Source organism: Podarcis muralis, chromosome 4 (assembly GCF_964188315.1).
Source record: "Podarcis muralis chromosome 4, rPodMur119.hap1.1, whole genome shotgun sequence".
Lineage (NCBI taxonomy): Eukaryota > Metazoa > Chordata > Lepidosauria > Squamata > Lacertidae > Podarcis > Podarcis muralis.
Window position 1 is genome coordinate 5,559,824 of NC_135658.1, and position 25,251 is coordinate 5,585,074.

At 49.1% G+C, this 25,251-nt stretch overlaps 1 protein-coding gene across 2 annotated transcripts in view; it reads right to left on the reverse strand.

Annotated features, from left to right (window-relative positions):
* Nucleotides 1–25,251, reverse strand: part of PDE2A (phosphodiesterase 2A) — a 379,843-nt gene that overhangs the window by 250,650 nt on the left and 103,942 nt on the right. The window contains exons 1-2 of one of the 2 annotated variants that reach the window (XM_077926826.1): nt 7,495–7,594; nt 7,196–7,259 (exon numbers count right to left, since the gene is read on the reverse strand). In XM_077926826.1, the coding sequence (XP_077782952.1) occupies nt 7,196–7,259; nt 7,495–7,520 (90 nt within the window). In that variant the 5' untranslated portion in view covers nt 7,521–7,594. Of the gene's footprint in view, nt 1–7,195; nt 7,260–7,494; nt 7,595–25,251 lie in introns of those variants that run through there. The other variant, XM_028725795.2, reaches the window with a different exon arrangement.

Below are 25,251 nucleotides of genomic sequence, written 5' to 3' on the forward strand. Positions count from 1 at the left end.
CCCGGCAGTCCCTCTGGACACCTCCAGAGTCTGTTCAGCCTGGCTTTCCACAGATAAAGCTTGCCAGTCGTGCTCCCTTGGCCAGCTCCAAGAGCAATAAAATAGCCACACATCCCATTAAGCTGAACAAACAAGAACACCTCCACTCTCTGCTGCCACCGCCTGCCTGCCAGCCCCTCTGTCTTCCTGAGGTTCCAGTTACTCTCCCCAGCAGGAGGAGAGCAGTGTGTGCCTGTTGCCAGAATAGAACGGAATTCCTGACAACCAGGCAGGGCCCGCCTTCCAGGGCTGCTGTGCATCTGGGATGCCGACAAGCCACACGGGCGGGTGACCTTCTCAGCTGACTGGCGCTGCCTCCTCTCATGCGCATAGCACTCCTTTTGTGGAGCAGAACATTTGCCTGCCATAAAACCGGAGAGGCGCAGCCAACAGGAGGATGTCGCCGGTGCAATTTGCCATTTTTTAATTGGCAACGCGCTTTAGGAGTCTTTAGCAACCCTTTGAGGGCAAAGTCAATTACTCTCATCTAGCAGATAGCGGACTTTATTGCTCTCTGTTACTGGTGCTGTGTGCCGCCAACGGGGATGGCTTGCTGGAAAGGATAAGGGCATAAAAAGAGGCTGCTGGATCAGGCCAGTGCCAGCATCCTGTTCTCACGGGGGGGGGGGGGCAACCAAATGCCCAGGCTGAGGAACTCCCTCCTGCAGAACTTGCCTGGCACCTTCATCATGCAACTTCTGGGGCACACAGAAGGCTTTTAAACTGTTCTTAATGTTGTGCTATAATGTTGCCGCCTGCTCTGATGCCTTAGGAGGAAGAATGAGCAATGCATGCATGCAGAATGATCTGGAACAAAGAACCATAGAACTGTAGAATTGGAAAGGACCTCAGAAGTCATCTAGTCCAACCCCTTGCAAGGGCGGGATCGCAGCTAAAGTATCCTGTATACCGGAAGGAGCATCTCCACCCCCATCGTTCTGACCGGACACTGAGGTCCAACTCCGAGGGCCTTCTGGCGCTTCCCTCGCTGCAAGAAGCCAAGTTACAGGGAACCAGGCAGAGGGCCTTCTCGGTAGTGGTGCCCGTCCTGTGGGATGCCCTTCCATCAGATGTCAAAGAGATAACCAATTACCTTTAAAGCCCTATATGGCTTAGGACCCTCGTACCTATGGGACCACCTCTCCTGGTATGCCCTGCAGAGGACCTTAAGGTCCACAAATGACAACACTTTGGAGGTCCCGAGCCTCAAGGAGGTTAGATTGGTCTCAACTAGGGCCAAGGCCTTTTTAGTACTGGCCCCGACTTGGTGGAACGCTCTGTCGTGGGAGACCAGGGCCCTGCGGGACTTGACATCTTCCTGCATGGCCTGCAAGACAGAGCTGTTCCGCCTGGCCTTTGGCTTAGACTCACTCTGACCCCTTATATGGGATTTGGTGTATAAATTTTCCCTTGGCTTTTTTGCTGGCCCATGTAGGACCAGCATGGATAGCCGGATCGGGTGAATATCTGATGTTTCCTCCCTTTATGGTCTTGATTTATGGGCTACTACTAAAATGAGGCTGCATTTTAAGCCGTATTTTAAGCTGTATTTTAAGCCGTATTTTAATTAACTTTTTTTTCCTATTACATTTTATTGTAATTTATATTTGGCGCTGGCTCACCTGAGCCCAGCGCCGGCCGGGGAGGGTGGGGTATAAATAAAAAAAATTTGTTGTTGTTACATGAAGGCATCCCTGTATTTGAATGCTTGATGTTTTGAATGCTTGATATTAAGTTGTGTTTTTATATTATGTTGGAAGTCACCCAGAGTGGCTGGGGAAACCCAGTAAGATGGGTGGTGTACAATTATTATTATTATTATTATTATTATTATTATTATTATTATTATTATTATTTCTGCATTGCAGGGGGTTCGACTAGATGACCCTCAGGGTCCCTTCCAACTCCAGAATTCTGTTGTTGTTGTTGTTGTTGTTGTTAGTAGTAGTAGTAGTAGTAGTAGTAGTAGTAGTAGTATACTTGAGAGGTGGGTACCCAACCTCTGTTTAAACACCTCCAATGCATGTTTAAAAACCATCGCTGAATGTCCCCTGCTTCCAGACAAGGTACCCCTCGATGCTATCAAGGCCAGTCTATTCCACTGGCAAATAATCCTTCGGAAGCATCTGAACATCATTATCTCCTCTTTGGAGATGAGCCAGCGGAGGACGACAAGTCCCACGATTTGAGGTTGAGGCAAACATCCTCAAAACCTCAAGCCAAACGGTTGCCATCTGGACGAATTGATGAGGCGCAGAGCTGGGGTGTCTCGCTCCACGTGAAGGGGACACAAAGTCCAGACCCAGTTCTGCAGCACAGAAAGGTTATGAGCATGGAGTGTTTTCAAAAAATATTGACAAGCTGGAAGGTGTGCCGAGGAGGGAGATCGAAAATGGTCTGGAAACTGAGACTTACGAGGAATGGCGGAGGGAACTGGGAATATTTAGCCTGTGAAAGAGGAGGCTGAGAGGAGATATGATAGCCATCTGAAGAGCTGTTGCGTGGAAGATGGAGCAAGCCTGTTTTCGGCTACTCCAGAAGGGAGGATTTGAACCAATTAATTCAAATGACAAGAAAGGAGATTCTGACTCAACACTGGGAAGAACTTTCTGAGGGAGAGAGCTGTTTGACAGTGCAGCAGACTCTCTCAGACGGTAGATTCTCCTTCATCCGAAGTTTCTGAGCAGTGGTTGGACGGCGACCTGCCAGGGGTGCTTTAGCTGTGTTGTAGGGGGCTGGACTAGATGACCCACGGGGTCCCCCTACAACTCTGCAATTCTATGGGAGGCAAAGATGTTTTCAAAAGTGCTAGGGAAATGTGCAGCACAGAAGGGAGAAATCACAGGGACTGAGTTGGCTGGTGGTCACAAGGTCTAGTTCAGGAGATGGTCAGAAACAAGAGATCTAAAGTAGACAAAGGTGTTCTAGGTCTTTGTTTACCCGATATCATGGATGGGGACTTCATGTAATGTTGAATTAATCTATGGAAAAACTTCTGGGAAATGATATATAAGGAGATGAAAAAGATGTTGAAATATACATTTATTAAGAAACCAGAAGCATTTTTACTTGGCATTGTAGGAGATATTAATAGACAGGATTGTAAGTTGTTTTTATATGCAATGACAGCAGCAAGAATATTATTGGCACAAAAATGGAAGCAAGAAGAACTACTGACGAAAGAAGAATGGAGGATGAAGTTGATGGGCTATGCAGAATTAGATAAATTAAATTAACAGGAAGGATTCGAAACCTGCGGGATCAGAGATTCTTAGAAGACTGGAGTAAATATATGAATTATTTGAAAAGTAATTGTGATGAACAGATTACGCTAGCAGGACTGCAAGAAGTTTTGTAAGGTGGATTATTTGAAATACTGCAAGAAAGACTATGAAGAGAATTATTAGTTAAGGATAATTAAATGTAATCTAGAAATTAAGAAATGCAGAATAAGTGACAAAGAACGAAAAATCATCAGAGGTGTTGACGGAAGTCTAAAATATTGTATAAGATGAGAAGATATGTTGTATGACTGTTGGAACTGATATGTTAAAAAAATCAATAAAAATGTTTGTTTGTGTGTGTGTGTGTGTGTGTGTGTGTGTGTATGAATTAATCTATGGAATTCAGAAGCACAAGGCGAGACATGGGCTGCTAGCTGAGGAGGTTGGGAAAGGATGTTTGTTACACCAATTCATGGAGAAAAGGAGGAAGAGGATAATATCAATGGTAATCATCCATTATAGCTCTGTAGAATCCCCAGAGTCAGGGGGAATCGTTCACTGAATACCACCTGTTAGAGGGCAAGGAGTTGTTTATTGCTTGTGGGCTTCCTGGAGACACTGGACCAGCCAAATAGTCTTCACTGTGGCCATCCCGATGCCTGTGGGAAGCTCGCAAGCGGGACCTGCCAAGTCCTCAAGCATCTTGGTTGCTGTTGTCTGCATCACAGGGGTTGGACTGGATGAGTCTATGTGGGATGTGAAACACAAGAGCAGTCAAGTACAACATTCCTAGAGTGAACATGTTTACACATGGGGAGGAATGTTTGTCCAGCCAGGAGGTAAACTTCCTGTTTCCTTCTGGGCTGGGACCGACTTCCTCTACACGTGACCAGAGGTGGGCATGGCCTCACCTGTGCAGGTAACAAAATACCTGAGCGGAGGCCGCCATCTCTCTCTGACTCCATTCGTCGAAGAAGCAACATCTGCTTAGCCTAAGATGCTCTAGAGAGGACAAAGGGACTGTCTCCTTATGAGATAGTTTCCAGGTATATTACTTTTGTAACTTAAGTCTGCCTTCTGGGATCCTATTGTGAACAGAATGATGTGTGAGTAAACTCCTTTTATCCTTTAAAGAAGACTGTGTCATGTCTTATCTTTTTATGAGGGAATAAGGGGAAAATACCAGAACAGTTATTACAGAGGCTTTAGCGAGCCTAAGCAAACGCATCCGCTGCAAGTTTAAAAAGGGGAATGTTACTCTGCTAAATTGTGAACTTGTTTACACAAGTTGGAAAGGCTATTATCAGACAATATATCCTTTTCTGCATCCCTGAACATTCCCACAGCCTTTAGGTCCCTTCCAACTCTACAATTCTATGAGAAGCAGGCATGGCTTTCGATTCCTAGAACTCTTCTGCCAGCAGATGTTGTAGAAGACTCAACGCCTTTGCATTCTGGCTGGAATCCTACCCAAAATAAACTTGCATGCACTACCCTGCAGGTCCAAGGGTCCAGTTCTGATTCCTTTTTTAAAAAAACAAAACAAAACACCAAACCCTGTATTCCATTGATATTCAGATATAACAGAACTAAGAACATGATAACGACATTATTGCCAGTCCACTCCCTTCCCCCAAGCACAGAGACGGCGTTAAAAAATAGTACATTGGAATCAAGATGCAAAGTGATGCCACACAGCAAGAAGAAATCAACACAAAGTGTTCTTCCACAGAGTCCCGTGAGAAGCTGGGGCACGGAAGCCATCTTCAATAAAATATTGAATAAACTTTAATAAAATTAAACCACACCACACAGAAAGCGGTGTTTCTCTTTCCAATATGGGGTTCTCTCTTTAGGATGATGTTAGCTTATCCGTACTGACCAAACGGCCAACTCCCTGCGCACAACAGCTTTCAAGAAAGGCCAAAGTTTTGCACCAGCAATGCAGAATCACAGAATTTGACGATTCACCCCAGGAACCAGCCTGCGGGTTTCAAAAGACCCAGAGCTGCCCGTGGAGAGGCAGTGTGTCATAATGGTTAGAGCGTCAGATTATGACTTGGGAAACCAGGGTTCAAATCCCCGCTTGGTCATGAAGTTTCCTGGGCGTGACCTTGGAGGCCAGTGATAGAATCACAGAATTGTAGAGTTGGGACACACAAGGGTCATCTAGGGTCAACCCCCTGCAATACTTTGCCCAATGTGGGACTTGAACACACAACCCTGAGATTAAGGGATCTTGTGCTGTACCGGTTGAGCTATCTTGTCCCTGCCTCTCAGCCTAACCTACCTTGCAGGGTCGTTGTGGGAACTAAATGAGGAGGGGAGAGAACCGTGTACACAGCCTTGAGCTCCTTGGAGGAGGAAAGGAGGGATATAATAATAATAATAATAATAATAATAATAATAATAATAATAATAATAAATTTACCACCCATCATGCACACAGCTTTGGGGTGCTGGCGGGTAGAGTAGCAGGTGCCTGGAAATAGAAGAATGGGGTGAGTGTGTGTTTTCACTCCCCAAATAAGGTGGCCTGCAGAGTCCCCTGGGTGCTTGCAGAGGAGGAGAGGGAGATACAGACGCCAAGCCAATGCTCCGAAGCTGCTTCTCTGCTTGCCAACAGCAGCCAGCAACTTTCAGAGACTTCCAGGGCCTCTGCTCTGCTCGCAGGAGCGGTGCCGTGCAGAGCACGCCTGCATTGCAGCGAGCCCGCTCTGCCTGCGGCTGGCAGGAGCGCGCCACGGCCCTCCCGGGCCCTGCCGAGCCGCCGCGAGGGTCGTGGCTGGCAGCCTCGGTGCCTCGCGAAAAGAGGGGGGGGGGCATGCATGGGGTGGTACTGCCCGGGGCGCAAAGAGCTCCTCCATTGACAAACTCAAACCGAGGCAAATCAGGCGAGGAGAAGAGGCGACGGAGCCCCATGGACTGTCCAATAAGAGGAGAGGGAGGGAGGGAAGGAGAAGACATAAAGGAGAGGGAAAGGATAAATAATGTGAATAAAAGGTGTTTTAGCCAACAGAGGGAGGGAGGGAGGGAGGAAGGAAGGAAGGAAGGAAGGAAAGAAAGAAGGAGAGGGGATGTTGTTGGTCAATTACAAACAGGATTTGGTCGCTTCTGAAATAGCAAGAGAGTGCACTCCCCCTACTCAAAACTCAACCGGGCAGAGATGGAGGCACCAACAATCCTAGGTCTTTTCCCATGCTTAGTTGAGAACAAATCTTTGGGCGCTGATATGCTAGCGGGACAACAAAAGTGTAAAAGCTTCTCAGTGCCTCTGGACGAACCCTGCTTTGGGGGCCGCGTTAACAAGCGCCACCCTTTGTCCCAGCCAGCTACGAAATGATCTATTAGGGATGGGATCAAAGGATCGCCTTCAGAAGAGTTGTCTTCTGTTTATGCCACGCATGACCTTCACTGTGCTTGCGCCGTGTCCACTTACGAAGAATCAAAGAGTTGGAGGGGAGTCCCCCCCCCCCGCAAGGGGTCGTTCAAACCGCCTGCAATGCAGGAATCACAGACAATTTCGAAGTGCTAAGATGCTTTGGAATATCTTTTGAGACATCCCAAAGTCATTTGCAAAGTTAGCCGCGAGTTGATGCGTATAAGGATGGAAGTGGCATTCGAAAGGGACATTCCCTTATTCCGAATAGGATTCCTCGCAAGAAAAGGGAAAAGTTGACAGCTATGTTTAGAACAGAGCAAAACAAGTTAATTTTGGGGGGGTCGTGGGGAAACCAACTTGGCCGATCGCCAACAAGAGTTCCTCAACCGCAATCAAGAGTTCACCGTGCCACGTACAGAGCGCCGCGGGAACATGCAAAGGGCGGACATCCCGAGCACGCGAAGAGAGTTACCACCTTTGGGGACCACCCTGGGGCCCCCCCGTCACCCCACCCCCAGAAAAAAAGGGGGAACTGAAAAGAGCGACCTACCTGTAGCGTGTCCGAGCCTCGGGCCGCCGCCTCCTCCGCCTTCAGGAAGACCTGCTGGCCCCGTCTGAAAAAGTGAAGGGCAGCAATGAGAATGTGCGGCAGGATCAGGACCATCCTGCTGCCCCGCCGGGCTTGCAGAAGAAGCCGGCTGAGGACCGAGCGCGGCTGCTGCTGGAGCCGGGAGACTTTTGCAAGCAAGGGACAGAGAGAGAGATACGGAGCTAGAGCGCGCCCGTCCCCCCCCCCCCTCCCGGTGGCCGGCCTGCCTCTGTCACACACACTTGGCTTGTCATGCACACCTGCTCCCGGGAGCGCGGCTGGGCATCGCTCTCTCGCTGCCAAGCAGAGGGAGAAGCGAAGAGGAAGACTTCGCAGGCTTGATGCAAGAAGCAGCGGAGCCCAGGGCCTTCCCCGGGTCCTAAAAACCTGGAGAGACGGAGAGAGGGGCTGCCTCCATCCCCCAGACCTCAGCGCCTGCTGCTGTAGAAGTCCCGTTGCTTGTTTATTTTTTTACACCATGGCTTTCTTACCGATCGCTCATAAGCAGTGATTCTTACGCAGCTTTTTATTTTGACAACCCGCCCCCCGCCCAAAAGCACCCAATGTCTCTTTAACTGCACGCAACTTTTCAGGTTTTGAACAATGGCACCCTCTAATAATAATAATAATAATAATAACAATTAATAATTTATTATTTATACCCCGCCCATCTAGCTGGGCTTCCCTAGCCATTCTGGGCGGCTTCCAACAAAATATTAAAATACAGTAATGCATCAAACATTAAAAGCTTCCCTAAACAGGGCTGCCTTCAGATGTCTTCTAAAAGTCTGGTAGTTGTCTTTGACACCTGGTGGGAGGGTGTTCCACAGGGCGGGAGCCACTACCAAGAAGGCCCTCTGCCTGGTTCCCTGTAACCTCACTTCTCACAGTGAGGGAACCGCCAGAAGGCCCTCGGCTCTGGACCTCAGTGTCCGGGCAGAACGATGGGGGAGGAGATGCTCCTTCAGGTATACTGGACTGAGGCCGTTTAGGGTCCCCACATCCCCTCCCTGAGGCCTAGGACCATGGGCCTAGCCAGGATTTATTTTTTTGGCGGGGACAGGACTTACAGAAATGAACTAAGAATATTCAGTTCAAGCAAAATAGAGACTGGGAGGCAGTCCTTGCAGAAAGCAGCAGAGACCTTTTTGTGTGTGTGCTGCCTTTGGCAACATCTGACCACCCTCCACTCCAGATGTCTTGGCCCACAATTCCCATCACCCCCCGCCAGCTTGGCCATGCTCCCATTTGTGTGGGAGTTGTAGTTTACACTACCATGTGGGCACCAGGTTGGGGAAGGCTGTGCAGTGGAACGGCAAAGAAGTGAGTAAACCAGGGAGTCAGGTCGACAGTTCCCAAAAGGATTTTGTGAACGTGTGGTTTTGGATTTCCTTGATGGAGAAATGGTGCTCAGGAAGAGGTGTAACGGCAGGTGCTAGTCTAGACTTTTCACATGGTTTATTTCAATACATCACGGCATCAGTGCAGCCGATCTCCGACCCTGGTACAAGCTCTTATCTCATACATGACCTGCAGAGAACAACTAGCTTCTGGACCTCCTAACAGTTCCAGAAAAGATCAGAGTGCTAATCCTTGCCTTTGCCAGGAAGATCTAGTTATCAGACTCCTGTAGGCAGGAACCAGGCCTCAAATGGAAATGGAAGATTGCTTTTAAGGTCAATTTATGATTCAGGAACTGCAATGATAAGACGCCGCCTTCCCTAAATTAAGGCTGCACCATCCTCACTTCAGACTTAATCTTACAGAAATGCAGTAGTAAGCCAGAAAAAACCAGCAGCAATTCAAAGCAAGCGCTCTCCTCTTTCCCCGTAGAAGTTCAAATTTAATTTAGTATGTGTAAACCTGAGAGGGGTTTGGTTTTTTCCCCAATGGTTAGCTAGCTCACAGCTCCAGTGAAGAAGAGGTTTGAGGTGGTTGCTCCAGCTCAACTGCATGCACTCAGAAGCCACTCCTGAGTTCCTATACCAATAAATTAAGAACTTTCATCACTTTGTACCTAAACAAAGTTTTACTGCCTGTGCAACTTTTTCTGAATGCTGTGTGGAAAAGCACATGAATCTGACCTTTGGAGAGTTTGTAAGTGAACCATGTTTAACTTATCAAACATGGTCTTTTTCCATGCTAGGGGAAGACGGGGACTTTGGAAAGAAACTTTTAAAGGGGGGGGTCTTCAGCTGTTTTTGGACCAACTCGCATCATCCCTAGCTAGTAGGACTAGTGGCCAGGAATGATGGGAATTGTAATCCATAAACTGTTGGAGACCCAAGTTTGGGAACTCTGCTTTATTGTGTATAAGGTTTAAAGGCATACATGCATTTGACAGGAACACACAAAAGGTTCCATTGGCCTGATTGCCTTTGCCTTCTCTAGACTAGCTGTTTAGGCTAGAACTAGATATCATTTATGGGACGCGGGTGGCGCTGTGGGTAAAAGCCTCAGCGCCTAGGGCTTGCCGATCGAAAGGTCGGCGGTTCGAATCCCCGTGGCGGGGTGCGCTCCCGCTGCTCGGTCCCAGCGCCTGCCAACCTAGCAGTTCAAAAGCACCCCTGGGTGCAAGTAGATAAATAGGGACCGCTTACTGGCGGGAAGGTAAACGGCGTTTCCGTGTGCTGCGCTGGCTCGCCAGATGCAGCTTTGTCATGCTGGCCACGTGACCCGGAAGTGTCTCCAGACAGCGCTGGCCCCTGGCCTCTTAAGTGAGATGGGCGCACAACCCCAGAGTCTGTCAAGACTGGCCCGTACGGGCAGGGGTACCTTTACCTTTAGATATCATTTATAACCAAGTTAAACGTACTTCCTATAATAAATTAATTTGTTATTTTTTTGTACAACAAATCTCTCTCTCTCTCGTGTCTGTGTATGTGTGTGTGCGTGCGCATATGCATGTGTGTGTTTGTGTGTGTTTGCAACAGACAAAGTCTACTAACCATACAACGCTTACTCGCATACTAAAGAACTCCAACAGATAACTGGCCTAGTCATTCAACAGGGAAGATGTGTAAACAGACCGCAAGCAAGTCAGGATGATTGTAGGATGAGTGATCATTGTTTAACCACCCTGTAAGCAAATCAGAACATATGCTCGATAAAGGCTGGGCATAGTCTAAGTAATGCACAACGCTTTCTGCAGGCAAATAAGATGAGCAGGGAACAAACACATCCATGGAGGCAGCCTGAGATGAAATAATAAACCTTTTGACTCTAAAACTAGCAACACGCATGTTTTCCATGTGTCCTTAGAAGGAAGTTCCACACAGTCCAATAGTTTTGTGCATAGGCTTGCAGTCCAACATTAGAGCATGTGGAACTGAATGTTAGAGGATTCAAGACAGAGTTAAAAAATAAAAATATTTCTCCACGCAGCACATGGTTAAACTATATGGAACTCTTGCCTTTAAATGACGTCTTTAAAAGAGGATTAGACAAATTCATTAGCCTTGATGGCTGTGGACTGCATCCAGGGTCAGAGTAAGCAATGTTACTGGAAACCACAGGACGGCAGTGTGCTCCTCTGCTCAAATCCTGTCTGGCCACTGTAAGAAGAGGATGTTGGACTTAGTCTTAGAGCTATTGCATGTGAAACTGCACATATCAAGTTGTCCAGTTCTAGCTCAGCACTGCCTGTTCTGAACGGCAGCCGCATTCTCTGCAGATCCCCTGCGAACAAAGTTCTTTCTCCCCATCACGTGAAACCTGGTCCTTTTCACCGAAGATGCCCAGGTTCACAACCTGGGTCCTCCGACATACAGAGCAGGTGTTCCCGCCTTCAGCTGTGGCCCCAAAAAACTATTTAAACCAACAGAAACTGCATCTTAAGCGGAATTATTTCTAAATGTGCTGAGGATCAAACGTAGCTTGGCTGGAATTAAAAGCTAAAGAGGAGAGCTCTGGAAGTTGATGGATGGAATTTGGAAAGTGGAAATAATGACCAACCTGGTAAAGTTAAGAAAGCTAATGAGAACTGAGAGGAGAGAGAGAGAGAGAGAGAGAGAGAGAGAGAGAGAGAGAGAGAGAGAGAGAGAGAGACTCAAACATATAATAATTCAGAGATATGATGCCTCAGTCTTTTATGGTGTCTTTATACTCAATTCCATGGGACGCGGGTGGCCCTGCGGGTAAAAGCCTCAGCGCCTAGGGCTTGCCGATCGAAAGGTCGGCGGTTTGAATCCCCGTGGCGGGGTGCGCTCCCGTTGCTCGGTCCCAGCGCCTGCCAACCTAGCAGTTTGAAAGCACTCCCGGGTGCAAGTAGATAAATAGGGACCGCTTACCAGCGGGAAGGTAAACGGCGTTCCGTGTGCTGCGCTGGCTCGCCAGATGCAGCTTTGTCACGCTGGCCACGTGACCTGGAAGTGTCTCCGGACAGCGCTGGCCCCCGGCCTCTTGAGTGAGATGGGCGCACAACCCTAGAGTCTGTCAAGACTGGCCCGTGTTGGAGGGGGATTTCCAGCCGGTGGCAGAGGACAGAGTGACTCCAGGAGACATAGGTGTAAAAACCCAAACTAAAACGAAGACTTTATTACTAAGCAAATAAACACAAACTCTGGTGGATGTTATTCCTGCAGGCAAGCAACAAAACTCAGCTTTTTTCCTTTATAGCAACGGTCACCTGCAGCCAATTAATCCCAGAAACTTCTTAAAGGTATACACACATGTTTCTGTGCCGAATGTCCTCTAACAGCCCGTACGGGCAGGGGTACCTTTACCTTTTTATACTCAATTCCTATTCCAGGTTTCATCACCAAACAATTGGTTTCCAGCTATATGAGCCTGTGAGTTATCGTACATCCAGAACAAATACAATTACTATTAGGAACAGGATCTGTGTGGCTGCCATGCAACATGCATGGCCCTAGTTCCTGAAATTTGTAGGTGCCTGGCCCCTTCATGGGGAATTTTGTGGGTGCTCAGGACGCTGGCACCTACGATTAAGCACATATGAACCACCCTGTAGCAGGATCAGACCAATAGCCCATCTAGTCCAGAATCCTGTTCTCAGATTCGCCAAGCCAGGTACCCTAGCGGGAAATCTGCAAGATGGACCACAGCACAGCAGTGACACTCCCCTCTTGTGGTTTCCAGCAACTGCTATCCAGAAGCATTTTTGCCTCCAACTGTGGAGGCAGAGCAAAGCCATCCTGCCCAGTAGCCAGTTATGGCCTTCTCCTCCATGAATTTCCCCCTCCACTTTTAAAGACATCCAAGTTGGTGTCAATCGCTGCCTCCTGTGGAAGTGAGTTCCATAGGCTTACAATAGTAAAGGTAAAGGTACCCCTGCCCGTACGGGCCAGTCTTGACAGACTCTGGGGTTGTGCGCCCATCTCACTTAAGAGGCCGGGGGCCAGCGCTGTCCACAGACACTTTCCGGGTCACGTGGCCAGCGTGACAAAGCTGCATCTGGCGAGCCAGAGCCGCACACGGAAATGCCGTTTACCTTCCCGCTAGTAAGCGGTCCCTATTTATCTACTTGCACCCGGGGGTGCTTTCGAACTGCTAGGGTGGCAGGCGCTGGGACCGAACAACGGGAGCGCACCCCGCCGCGGGGATTCAAACCGCCGACCTTTCAATCAGCAAGCCCTAGGCGCTGAGGCTTTTACCCACAGCGCCACCCGCGTCCCTAGGCTAACAATGCACTTTCTTTTATCCGTCCTGAACTTTCCAACATTCAGCTTCATTGGATGGCCCTGAATTCTAGTTTTATGAGAGAGGAGAATTCCTCCATTCCCTTTCTCCACACCACGGACAATGCCTATTTATCTACTTGCACTTCGTGCTTTCGAACTGCTAGGTTGGCAGGAGCTGGGACAGAGCAACAGGAGATCACCCTGTCATTGGGATTCGAACCCATAGCTGTCAACTTTCAGATTTGAAAATAAGGGATCAGCAGCCTCACCTGTCCCGTGGACAGTCTACGGGATATCTACCAATCCGGGATAGCAGCAGGAAGCAGCGGGAAATGGCACTGGAATAAGGGAATTTCCCGCAAAAAAAAGGGGAAGGTTGACAGCTATGTTCGAACCGCCAACCTTCCGACTGGCAAGCTCTAGGCTCAGTGGTTTAGACCACAGCACCACCCGCATCCTTGACTAGCCAGGATACATGAGCTTATATCTGAAACTTGTACTTCAGAATGCAAATCTGTGATGATAGCATATTTGGAATGTTGCGTACAATTCTGGTTGACTTGCCTCCAAAAAGGATATTGTGTGGCTGGATAAGAGGGTGGAACAGTTACAGCACTTGGGGAGTTTTAGTTTAGGGGGAAAGGCAAATAAGGAGGCACTCGGGGGGTAAATATCTGGCTGGAGGTCACCCAGTAGGGACTTGAACCTGGTTCCCCCCAGGAACTTCACGAATGAAAGAAGAGGGTGACTAAATCACGTGCAGAGTCCCTTTGCCTCATCATAGCGCAACAAGCATTGCAGGGGGTTGGTTTGGATGACCCCCAGAACCCCTTTCAACTCTACAGTTCTATGTTTCTATGAAGCAGTCCTCTGCGCAGTGCGGATTAGGAGGCACCACGTCAGCCGGGCTCTAGTTCCGACATTTTCATTTTGTGAAGATTACGCACAAAAGGATCAAAACCAATCTTAACCGGTCACCTCGCGTTTAAATTATTGCTGCCCCTCTGAGCCTCGGGGATGAGGGGATTGCAAATAAATAATTCTTTTTTCAAAAGCGGGAAGCAAGGAGAGCCAGTGTGGTGTAGTGGTTAAGAGTGGTGGACTCGTAATCTGGTGAACCGGGTTCGATTCCTTGCTCCTCCACATGCAGCTGCTGGGTGACCTTGGGCCAGTCACACTTCTCTGAAGTCTCTCAGCCTCGCTCACCTCACAGAGTGTTTGTTGTGGGGGAGGAAGGGAAAGGAGATTATTAGCCGCTTTGAGACTCCTTAGGGTAGCAATAAAGTGGGATATCAAATCCAAACTCTTCTAAAACAAACAAACAAACAAACAAACAAACAAACAAAAAAACCGGAAGCAAGGATGTGAAATGGACAGGGGGAATCATCCCCAGGTACTGGGGACAAGATGACAGCCGTGTCCACTCCGCCCGTGAGTGGGATCCCTTTTAATCACGCCAATCAGCTTGTAGAGAAACACCCTGCACCTCTCGCACAGAAGACTGGCGAGACCCGATCAATACATGAAGTTGATGCGGCCAAAATCTTTGCAAAACAGCACACACAACCCCTCTGGAATAGTCCATCTCGCCTTGGGTCCAAATGGTGCTTTTCCTCTCCATTTTGTTTGGTATTCATTGAATCGAGACAATACAAAACGAATCACCCTGAGCGCACAGGTAATCCAGCGTAATCAAGATTAAATGCTACAAATGAGCCCAGAGTCCCGGGTTTGCGTTCTTTTCCTACGCAGCAAACAAATTTGTCAAACTCTGCAGGGAGTCTCGCCAAGCGGGCCTGATAACTGGAGGCTGAGCTTCCATTTCATTTCAGAGTTATTGGTTGGCCGTCGAGCCTCTCGCAGATGCTAACTGCATTTGTCATCCTGGCCACCTGGGCCAAGATCCACGCTTCCTTTCATTATTTGCTTTGATTGAGGATGTTTGGCAAGTGAGTGCTACTCTAAGCAAGGTTAATATGCTAAAATAAAATAATAATAATAATAATAATAATAATAATAATAATAATAATAATACATTTTTATTTATACCCCGCCCTTCCCAGTTCAAAAACCGGGCTCAGGGCGGCTAACAAAAAATTTAAAACACTTTAAAACACTTACAGTGGTACCTCGGGTTAAATACTTAATTCGTTCCGGAGGTCCATTATTAACCTGAAACTGTTCTTAAGCTGAAGCACCACTTTAGCTAATGGGGCCACCTGCTGCTGCTGCGCCGCTGCTACACAATTTCTGTTCTCATCCTGAAGCAAAGTTTTTAACCCGAGGTACTATTCCTGGGTTTGCGGAGATCTTCATTATGTTCTTAACCAGAGGTACCAATGTAGTGATGTATAGAAGTGAGAGCTGGACCATAAAGAAGGCTGATCGCCAAATAATGGATGGTTTTGAATTCTGGTGCTGGAGGAGACTCTTGAGAGTCCCATGGACTGCAAGAAGATCAAACCTCTCCATTCTGAAGGAAATCAACCCTGAGTGCTCCCTGGAAGGACAGATCCTGAAGCTGAGGCTCCAGGACTTTGGCCACCTCATGAGAAGAGAAGACTCCCTGGAAAAGTCCCTGATGTTGGGAAAGATGGAGGGCACAAGGGGAAGGGGGCGACAGAGGACGAGATGGTGGGACAGTGTTCTCGAAGCTACCAGCATGAGTTTGACCAAACTGCGGGAGGCAGTGGAAGACAGGAGTGCCTGGCGTGCTCTGGTCCAGGGGGTCACGAAGAGTCGGACACGACTAAATGACTAAACAACAACAACAAAATTATCTAAAAAGGGACATGGGTGGCACTGTGGTCTAAACCGAAACAGATCCCGTTCGTATCCAGAGGTACCACTGTATAGGGTGTGGTATTGGTTCTCATAGCTGATTGGTTTTCAACCAGTGTGCCGTAGCACCCTGGGGTGACTTGAGGAAAGTTCAGGGGAGCCCCTGGGTGGGGAGGCATTCCATTCATTAACTTTCAGCCCGTATCTTCCTGCATTCTCTCTCTCTCTGAGGAACATCCACGTGGCTTCCTAGGTTCCTAAGATGGTTTGTCATTTACTTCCAGTACTGTATAAAATTACACCAATATTCCCTCAAAATCCTTTTGCTTTCACCTCCCTCCCAAATGTCTTATGCTACATCAACACCCTGTTCCAAAGACTTTTCCTTTCCAGTCTAATAATAATAGTAATAATAATAATAATAATAATAATAATTTATTACTTATACCCTGCCACTCTGGGTGGTTCCCAACAGAATATTAAAAACACGATAAAACATCAAACATTAAAAACTTCCCTAAACAGGACTGCCTTCAGATGTCTTCTAAAAGTCAGATAGTTGTTTATTTCCTTGACATCTGGTGGGAGGGCGTTCCACCGGGTGGGCGCCACCACCAAGAATGCCCTCTGTCTGGTTCCCTGTAACCTCACTTCTCGCAATGAGGGAACCGCCAGAAGGCCCTCAGAGCTGGACCTCTGTGTCCGGGCTGGACGATGGGCGTGGAGATGCTCCGTCAGGTATACTGAATAACAGAGGAGTGAACACTCTGCGCATGCTCAGGACTCCTCCTGCTCGTATCTTCCAGCACTGAACTGTGGCACTTGAGGTCTAGGCGCAGCAGTCAGCCCAAGTTCACTCTGGCTCATCAAAAACACCGCCTCTCTTCCGCTTTGCCAATCTCTCACCTGTGAGACACACGCTCACACTCTTCCAGGGACGAGGTCGTGCGTGCAAAGCAGCTGCTGCGCATCAACCAATTTGCATGCTTATCTGCCCACATGACGGCGTCCCAGGGATCCTGCATGCCTGTTATGGAAATGACTGCGTCGCGCAGAGGCTCCGGCATGTGGATCATCCATGTGGTCCAAGAGGACAAGACCCGAGGCCAAAGTGCAAAAGCAGAGCCAGGGAAATCTCCTTCTGCTGCTCTTCAGCAACTTCTCCCTCCCTGCAGTCAGGCCAGGCCTGATCTGCCAACAGAGACAAGTCCTGCACTCACACAGGAAGAAAAGGTACCCCTGCCCGTACGGGCCAGTCTTGACAGACTCTAGGCTTGTGCGCCCATCTCACTCTAGAGGCCGGGGGCCAGCGCTGTCCGGAGACACTTCCGGGTCACGTGGCCAGCATGACATCGCTGCTCTGGCGAGCCAGAGCCGCACACGGAAACTCCGTTTACCTTCCCGCTAGTAAGCGGTCCCTATTTATCTACTTGCACTCGGAGGTGCTTTCGAACTGCTAGGTTGGCAGGCGCTGGGACCGAACAACGGGAGCACACCCCGCCGCGGGGATTCGAACTGCCGACCTTTCGATCGGCAAGCCCTAGGCGCTGAGGCTTTTACCCACAGCGCCACCCGCGTCCCCACACAGGAAGAACCAGAGGCACAAATAAAAGATGTGAAGTTGCCCAGCTTAATAGCTGTGGAAAGAATCTAGAGGGTCTCAGTAGACCACAAACTTAACATGAGTCCTATTCTAGGTTGCATCAACAGAAGTCGAGTGTCCAGATCAAGGGATAATAATAATAATAAAATTTTATTTATATCCCGCCCTCCCCAGCCAAAGCCGGGCTCAGAGCGGCTAACAACAGTAAAAATAGCCCAGTTTACATAAAACTAGAGTCAATTAATTGAAATACATTCTAAAATCAATTCAGAATCAAATTAATGGCAACCATTGGGCTAGACTTCTATGGGGATTACCGAAGGAGGGAGTCAGGCTGTGCCTTGGCCAAAGGCCTGGTGGAACAGCTCTGTCTTGCAGGCCCTGCGGAAAGATGTCAAGTCCCGCAAAAGATTAAAAATACATTAAAACATCAATCATTAAAAACTTCCCTAAACAGGGCTGCCTTCAGATGTCTTCTAAAAGTCAGATAGTTGTTTATTTCCTTGACATCTGACGGGAGGGCGTTCCACATGGCGGGCGCCGCCACCAAGAAGGCCCTCTGCCTGGTTCCCTGTAACCTCACAGGGAGGGAACCACCAGAAGGCCCTCGGAGCTGGACCTCAGTGTCCAGGCTGGATGATGGGGGTGGAGACGCTCCTTCAGGTCTACAGGGCCAAGGCCGTTTAGGGCTTTCAAGGTCAGCACCAACACTTTGAATTGTGCTCGGAAACGTACTGGGAGCCAGTGAAGGTCTTTCAGGACTGGTGTTATGTGGTCTCGGCGGCCACTCCCTTGTTGACAGCTGGCTTCCGACCTGTTTCTGGGCACAGTGCAAAGTGCTGGTTATGACCTGTAAAGCCCAATACAATTTAGACCCAGTCTATCTGAAAGACCATATTCTCCTGTATGAACCTGTCTGGACTCTTAGACCTTAGGGGGAGTTTGGATGGATTTGGATTTGATATCCCGCTTTATCACTACCCTAAGGACTCTCAAAGCGGCTAACAATCTCCTTTTCCCTTCCTCCCCCACAACAAACACTCTGTGAGGTGAGTGGGGCTGAGAGACTTCAGAGAAGTGTGACTGGCCCAAGGTCACCCAGCAGCTGCATGAGGAGGAGCGGAGACGCGAACCCGGTTCACCAGATTACGAGTCCACCACTCTTAACCACTACACCACACTGGCTCTCAAGGAGGCCCTGATTTCGCCGCAGTGGAATAAGTAGTGGTCTGACTTGCACAGCACCCCGCACCAGAAGTGGTTCTTCCTCAAAGCAGTTGCTGACCAGGGTTCTGGACTTCATGACCTGTGAATGTCATTGAAAAGAGGGAGGAAGCGGAAGGGCATGGTTTAAAAACTCCCATGTACATTCTAGCCAGAGCGGGATTTCTATTTATCTGCAGATGCAGTAAATGCAGAAACACAATTGGAAATAAATGGCAATTTTAAGTAGTCTCGTTTAAAAAACCAAAACTGCATAGATAGACTATGGAACTCCCTCCCACAGGAAGCTGTGGTGCATAACCAACCCAGGTGGTTTTAAAAGAGGTCTGGAAAAAATCATGGAGGAGGAGAGGGCTATCAAAGGCTACTAAGACGGCTCCGATCTGCCTCTACAGCTGAAGGTTGGAATGCTTCTGAATACCTGTTGCTGGAAGCCACAGGAGGGGAGAGTTGCTCTTGTGTTCGAATCCTGCTTGCAGGCTTGCAGAAAAGATGCGTCTGGTTGGCCTCTTCTATCGCTCTTGCGCTGTTGGCAGAAAGAGTTCCTGAAGCTCTGCTACCACATCCTCCCCTCTCCTTTTAGAAGTTAACGAGGAAGAAGATGGGGACAAGCGCCATCAATGGCGCCATCAATGGTAGCTCAATGGCAGAACAGCTGCTTTGAATGCAGAAGGTCCCTGGTTCAAAGTACAGCAGGACTGAGAAAAGATCCAATATTGGCAAGCCTGGAAGAGCAGCGATGCCCGGCTCGTTGGTCCCAGGGTCTGACACAGCAGAAGGCAACCTGTGGTGTCCTGATGCAAATCAAACCCTAACCTTTGCACAGGGAAACTAGCGGAAACTAGCAGTGCAGTTTACCCAGAAGAAAGATCCATCTTCTACCTGCCTGGTGTTCTGCGCTGTCCCAGAGCGCCCCCTTGTGGCAGAATCGAGCCTTCCTCCAGCCAGAAGACTAACAAGCAGCAAGCACAAAACTAGTCAGGAAGGGCATAAAAAAGGACCAGAAGAACAACCCCCTCCCTCAAACTCCTAGAATCATGGAATTGGAAGGGACCCCCGAGGGTCATCTAGACCAACCCAGGAATTTCAGCTGAAGCATCCATGATGGATGGCCACCCAGCCTCTGTTAAAAAGGTCCAAGGAGAGTCCACAACCTTCCAAGGGAGACCGTTCCACTGTCAAAGAGCTCTTGCCGTCAGAAAGTTCCTTCCGTGTGTGTAGTTGGAATCTCCTTTCTTGCAACTCAAAGCCATGGGTTCGAGTTCTGCCCTCCAGAGCAGGAGAAAACAAGCTTGCTCCATCTTCCATGCAACAGCCCTTGAAGAAGAAGAAGAAGAAGAGTTTGGATTTGATATCCCGCCTTTCACTCCCTTTAAGGAGTCTCAAAGCGGCTCACATTCTCCTTTCCCTTCCTCCCCCACAACAAACACTCTGTGAGGTGAGTGGGGCTGAGAGACTTCAAAGAAGTGTGACTGGCCCAAGGTCACCCAGCAGCTGCAGGTGGAGGAGCAGGGAATTGAACCCGGTTCACCAGATTAGGAGTCTACCGCTCTTAACCACTACACCACACTGGCTCACAGTTGAGATAGTTGAAGATGGCTATCTGGTCTGTTCTGCCATTGGAGGTTGAACCTTCTGGCAGCAAGAGCTGTTGGACAGAGAAACGGTCAACCCAGGGAGGTTGTGTGGGTTCTCCTTCACTGGAGGGCCTTAAGTAGAGATTCAATGGCCATCCGCCAGTAAGCCTTGAGCTGTGGTTCCTGCATTGTAAGGGGTTGGACTAGATGGCCCTCAGGGGTCCCTTTCAACTCTCTGGATCTACAGTTTTTGTGATTCTAGGGAACACAGCTGCCCTCTAGTGGCTGTTGGGTGGAGGTGAGGCTCCTTCCTCCTTCCTTCCTTCCTCCCTCCCACCCTCGGCTCCTGTTCCTGTTAATGAGCTGCCTCTTTCAGTCATCTCTCTTTTTGCCAACAACCTGCCTCTCCCAGGAGTGCTTTCAAATTGGTTGTCTCTTGAACCCCGGGCAGGAAAGGCTTTGGCTGCGCACCAGAATCTGGGGTCCCGCAGAGACCCCCTAAATCAGAACAAATTGCCCATCTTCTCTCTGGGCTTCGAGCTCCCTGGAAAACAACTTCGCATCGTTCAGGTGGCATTCATGTCCCCATTAATTTGGGTTGCTGTGTGCTTCTTTTTAAAACACACACACACACACACACACACAGACAGACACACACAGCCTACAAAACCCATAACTACCGCCTGCGTGGCGTTGCTTTTCTACAATGCTTTGTGGCTCATTATCCTCTCTCGCGCGTTGACTTTCATCTCCACAAGTGGCAATTTCATAACTGAACTCCTTCTTCTCCCTTTTTTTTCTCCATTCTCTGGTGCAGATCGTTGCCAAGGAAAGGGGAAAGCAGAGTGAGGTCAAACGTTCAGTCGGCTCTAATTAGCTTTCAAGGATGCTGGTTAGTCACTCTGTCGTCACAGATGGACACGGCTGGCTTAGGCAAGGGAGGCTCAGATGGAACCTTTCACCAAATTCATTGTTTGTCGTTTAGTCGTGTCCGACTCTTCATGACCCCCTGGACCAGAGCACGCCAGGCACTCCCGTCTTCCACTGCCTCCCGCAGTTTGGTCAAACTCATGCTGGTAGCTTCGAGAACACTGTCCCACCATCTCGTCCTCTGTCGCCCCCTTCTCCTTGTGCCCTCCATCTTTCCCAGCATCAGTGTCTTCTCCAGGGAGTCTTCTCTTCTCATGAGGTGGCCAAAGTACTGGAGCCTCAGCTTCACGATCTGTCCTTCCAGTGAGCACTCAGGGCTGATTTCCTTTGGAATGGAGAGGTTTGATCTTCTTGCAGTCCATGGGACTCTCCAGAGGCTCCTCCAGCACCAGAATTCAAAAGCATCCATTCTTCGGCCATCAGCCTTCTTTATGGTCCAGCTCTCACTTCCATACATCACTACTGGGAAAACCAGAGCTTTAACTATATGGACCTTTGTCGGCAAGGTGATGTCTCTGCTTTTTAAGACTAGAACTAGAATCCAGTAAAGCTGAATATTGTTTTTGGGTTTTTTAGGAACTCTGCTCCCTCTGTTGATTTTCGCACTCGCATCAAAGTCACACCCCCTTCAGAGGTTTTGCTCTTCAGTTCCCAACCTGGTGCTCTGAAGACGTTTCAAACTAGAACTCCCGTCAGCTCCTAGCCCAACAGAACAGCATTTAAGGATGTAAGGGTGCAAGAAGAGCGCTGCTGGGACGGAGACTTTTACCATATGTGGTAGACGTGTGACAAAGTAAAAACATTTTGGGAATTGATCTATAATGAATTTAAAAAGATGTTTAGATATACGGTACATTTCCCAAAAAAATCCTGAAGCATTTTTGCTAGGTTTGATGGGAGGTTGGTTTGGATTGTGCCTATGGGTCCCACACATGCCTCTACCACATGGGGGGTCTATAGGAGAAACTGAACTAGTCAAACCATTTTCTTTTTCCTAGCTGGCCCAGTTAAGTACCCCCCTCTGTACGACTGAAGAGGTTGCCATAGAGACAGCTGGGAGAGGATGCTCTCAGAGGGGGGGGCGGCCTTCCTTCCCACCTGGCTGGAGACAGCATCTTCTTGCAAGTAGGAGAACAATCTCCGGAGTGAGTGCGCTTCATCTTGGCCGGGGGCTGAAAGGTGGAAAGGCAGAGAGGCCGGACTTTCTCTCTCTGCTGACACCAAAGCTATAGCTTCAGAGGGATCCCCCCCCCCCCACAAAACAATATCTAACAGAGAAGCAAGATTTTCTGGGATGTTAATGCTGTGAGCCCTTCCATCCTATATATGTGCAAATCATACGCCCCCCAAAGCACTAGACCTTCATTCCAAGGAAACCAAACTTGGGTAAGAGCTGGAATCTCTCACCACTCAAATATTGGAGTGCGTAAAGCTAAAGGGACCCCTGACCATTAGGTCCAGTCATGGACGACTCTGGGGTTGCGGCGCTCATCTCGCTTTACTGGCCAAGGGAGCCGGCGTACAGCTTCCGGCTCATGTGGCCAGCAGGACTAAGCCGCTTCTGGAGAACCAGAGCAGCGCACGGAGACGCCGTTTACCTTCCCGCTGGAGCGGTACCTATTTATCTACTTGCACTTTGACGTGCTTTCGAACTGCTAGGTTGGCAGGAGCAGGGACCGAGCAACGGGAACTCACCCCGTCGCAGGGATTCGAACCGCCGACCTTCTGATCGGCAAGCCCTAGGCTCAGTGGTTTAACCCAAAGCGCCACCCGTGTCCCATTGGAGCGCATACAACATTATTAATCAAGAGAGCATGCGCAGAACCTCTTAATGCTCACAGCAAAACCAACATGTGCAAAAAGGGAGGGTAGGAAACCTGCCCCCCCCCAACCAGGTATTGTTGAACCATCACCAACAAAGTCATAAATTATTTGTTGCCAATTCTCTCCCCCCCCCCCCGTTGATAATTTATTAGTGTGATAGAATTGCAGAGTTGTCCTCTAGCCCAACCCCAGGCAATGCATGAATCTTTTGCCCAATTTGGGGCTCGAACCCAGGACCCAGAGATTGAGAGTCTCATAGGCATGTTTGTTTGTTTACCACCAAGCGGAGTACTGTATAAATCTAGTGAAACAAATAAATGAAAGGTGGGCACAGAAAGGCCCACCTTGACAACAGAGGCTGCTCCGCTGGGCTCCCTTTTCTTTGAATCGTAGAACTGTGGAGTTGGAAGGGGACTCCAAAGGTCATCCAAACCAACCCCAGTCCCAATAAACGCCAGCTCTCCCCACCCCATTGCACCCCAGTCTGACCCTTCAAGGCTGGCCTGACTGTCTTTAACTTCCTGTGGTGTTTCGTTTGCCTTGCAGTTGTGGGGAGGGTGGAGGGTGGTGGAAGATCAGGCAAGAAAGCCCTAGAGCCCCCCCCCCATCTCCTTTCTGGATTTTCCCAGAGCTGGCAGGTGTGTGGAGCAGTGTTACTCACCCTGCAAAGGAAAGCTATCCTTCCCAGTGTGGGAGTGTTCATTGTCAGCGGTGAGTCAATCCGTTCTGTGCTAAAATTAGAGTCCCACCCCCCGTTTGCAAGAAGAAAAATTAAAAAAGGACGCAGTGCTCTTTCGGGTCCAGAGATATAGTACAACCTGGATCCAGCTGTGCTGAAGGGGGTGCCTGGGAGCGGGTGGTAGGGCTGTTGTTCAAAATCAGGGCTGGGTACCAGGGCAGCTCAAAAAACAAAAGACAGGAAGATTGGTAGCCGGTGAGCCAGTCAAATATTTTGTGCTGCCTCACTGTTACTTTATGCCTTTGAAAACAGCTGGCAGGCGGAAAAACTTGAGCAGACAATTGTTGCCCGATTGTCTTTCTTGTGAACAGAAGAAGGAAAGTCCTGGGCACATCCGAGTTCAGGATCCCATTCTCAGTGGCCAACCAGATGCCCTGCTAGGAATCTGAGCCCAAGAGCAGCGCTCTCCCCACCTCCGATTCCCATTGCCCAGGGATGCCAAGTGCTGGAGCCCACACTCTGATAGCGCCCATCGAGGTTGTTACTGCGCTCAGATATTGCAAAAAAAGAAAGGAGGGGGTCAACATTTCTGCAAATGTGGTCTGCAAATTTGCTTTACTATTGCATTTCTGTCCCTCCCTCCCTGCTTTCCTCACAGCAACCCTGCAAAGTAGTTTAGGCTGACAGTTGGGGTTGGAAATCCATCCCATTCAGCCTTTGGTGAAGTGGAGCCCCCATTTCACCCCCCCTCTCCCTGAGCTGCCTGCAAGGATCTGTGCCTTCTGCAACCATTGCTAGCAAAGCCCTCTGGAACTCATCTATTTCCGATTTATTTCCTTTTCTCCATTACCTTTCTATCCCATCTCTTTTTCTCCAAGGAGCACAAGGTAGCATACATGCTTCTTGTTTCATCCCCATGACAACTCTGTAAGGTAGCTTCATGGGATTCGAACTCAGGTCCTATTTCAGCACTTAAGCCTCTACACTGGTGGGAGTCACTGGAAGGACAGTATTCTTTTCAATTTTCCAAAACCGGGGCTGGGGAAAGCCTCAAATCAGCCCAGCCTCTCCCAGCTGAGAGCTCCATCCCTTTCCCTCCCAGAAGCCTCGTCTTTCTGACTCATAAAGCTGTAAGCCAAGCATCCGAGCAGCAAATGCACCTTTCGGTAATGAGGGAACATGTGTCGAACATCCTTGCTCTGGCACGGAGAGCAGCGGCCTCTTGCCAACAGCGCAGCGCCACTGCTCCTCTCTTCAAAAGGAAGGAATTCACACTGCCTCCCAGACAGCTCGCCTGTCAAGTCATTGGCACGCTAAGAGAGGAAGGAGAGTCGGCTGGATCTGAACCATCTTCCAGGGCTGGGTGGCGTCAGAGTCAAAAGTGGGCAGAGGGCATGGAAGGGAACTTGGCAGGCAGGGCGATGCCCAGGCAAGTGGGCTCTTGGGCTCCAAGGCTGCTTGCTGGTTTCCCGTTGAGGCACCTGGTAGATGTTAGAATTCCTGCTCCATGATTGCAGTCATGGGATTGTTGTCTTTCACATGACAGTATATGTTTTGACTCCACAGAGTGGGAAGTGACGGAGACAGGATGTTTGTGTTCCGTGAAGTGGGACTATTGTCCTTTGTTCTTTTTCTATTTGCTGTCCGATGCTAGAGAGGGAGGGAGCCATGTTGCAGTGCTCCGTGTGTGTTTATATATACAGTGGTACCTCGGGTTAAGTACTTAATTCGTTCCGGAGGTCCGTTCTTAACCTGAA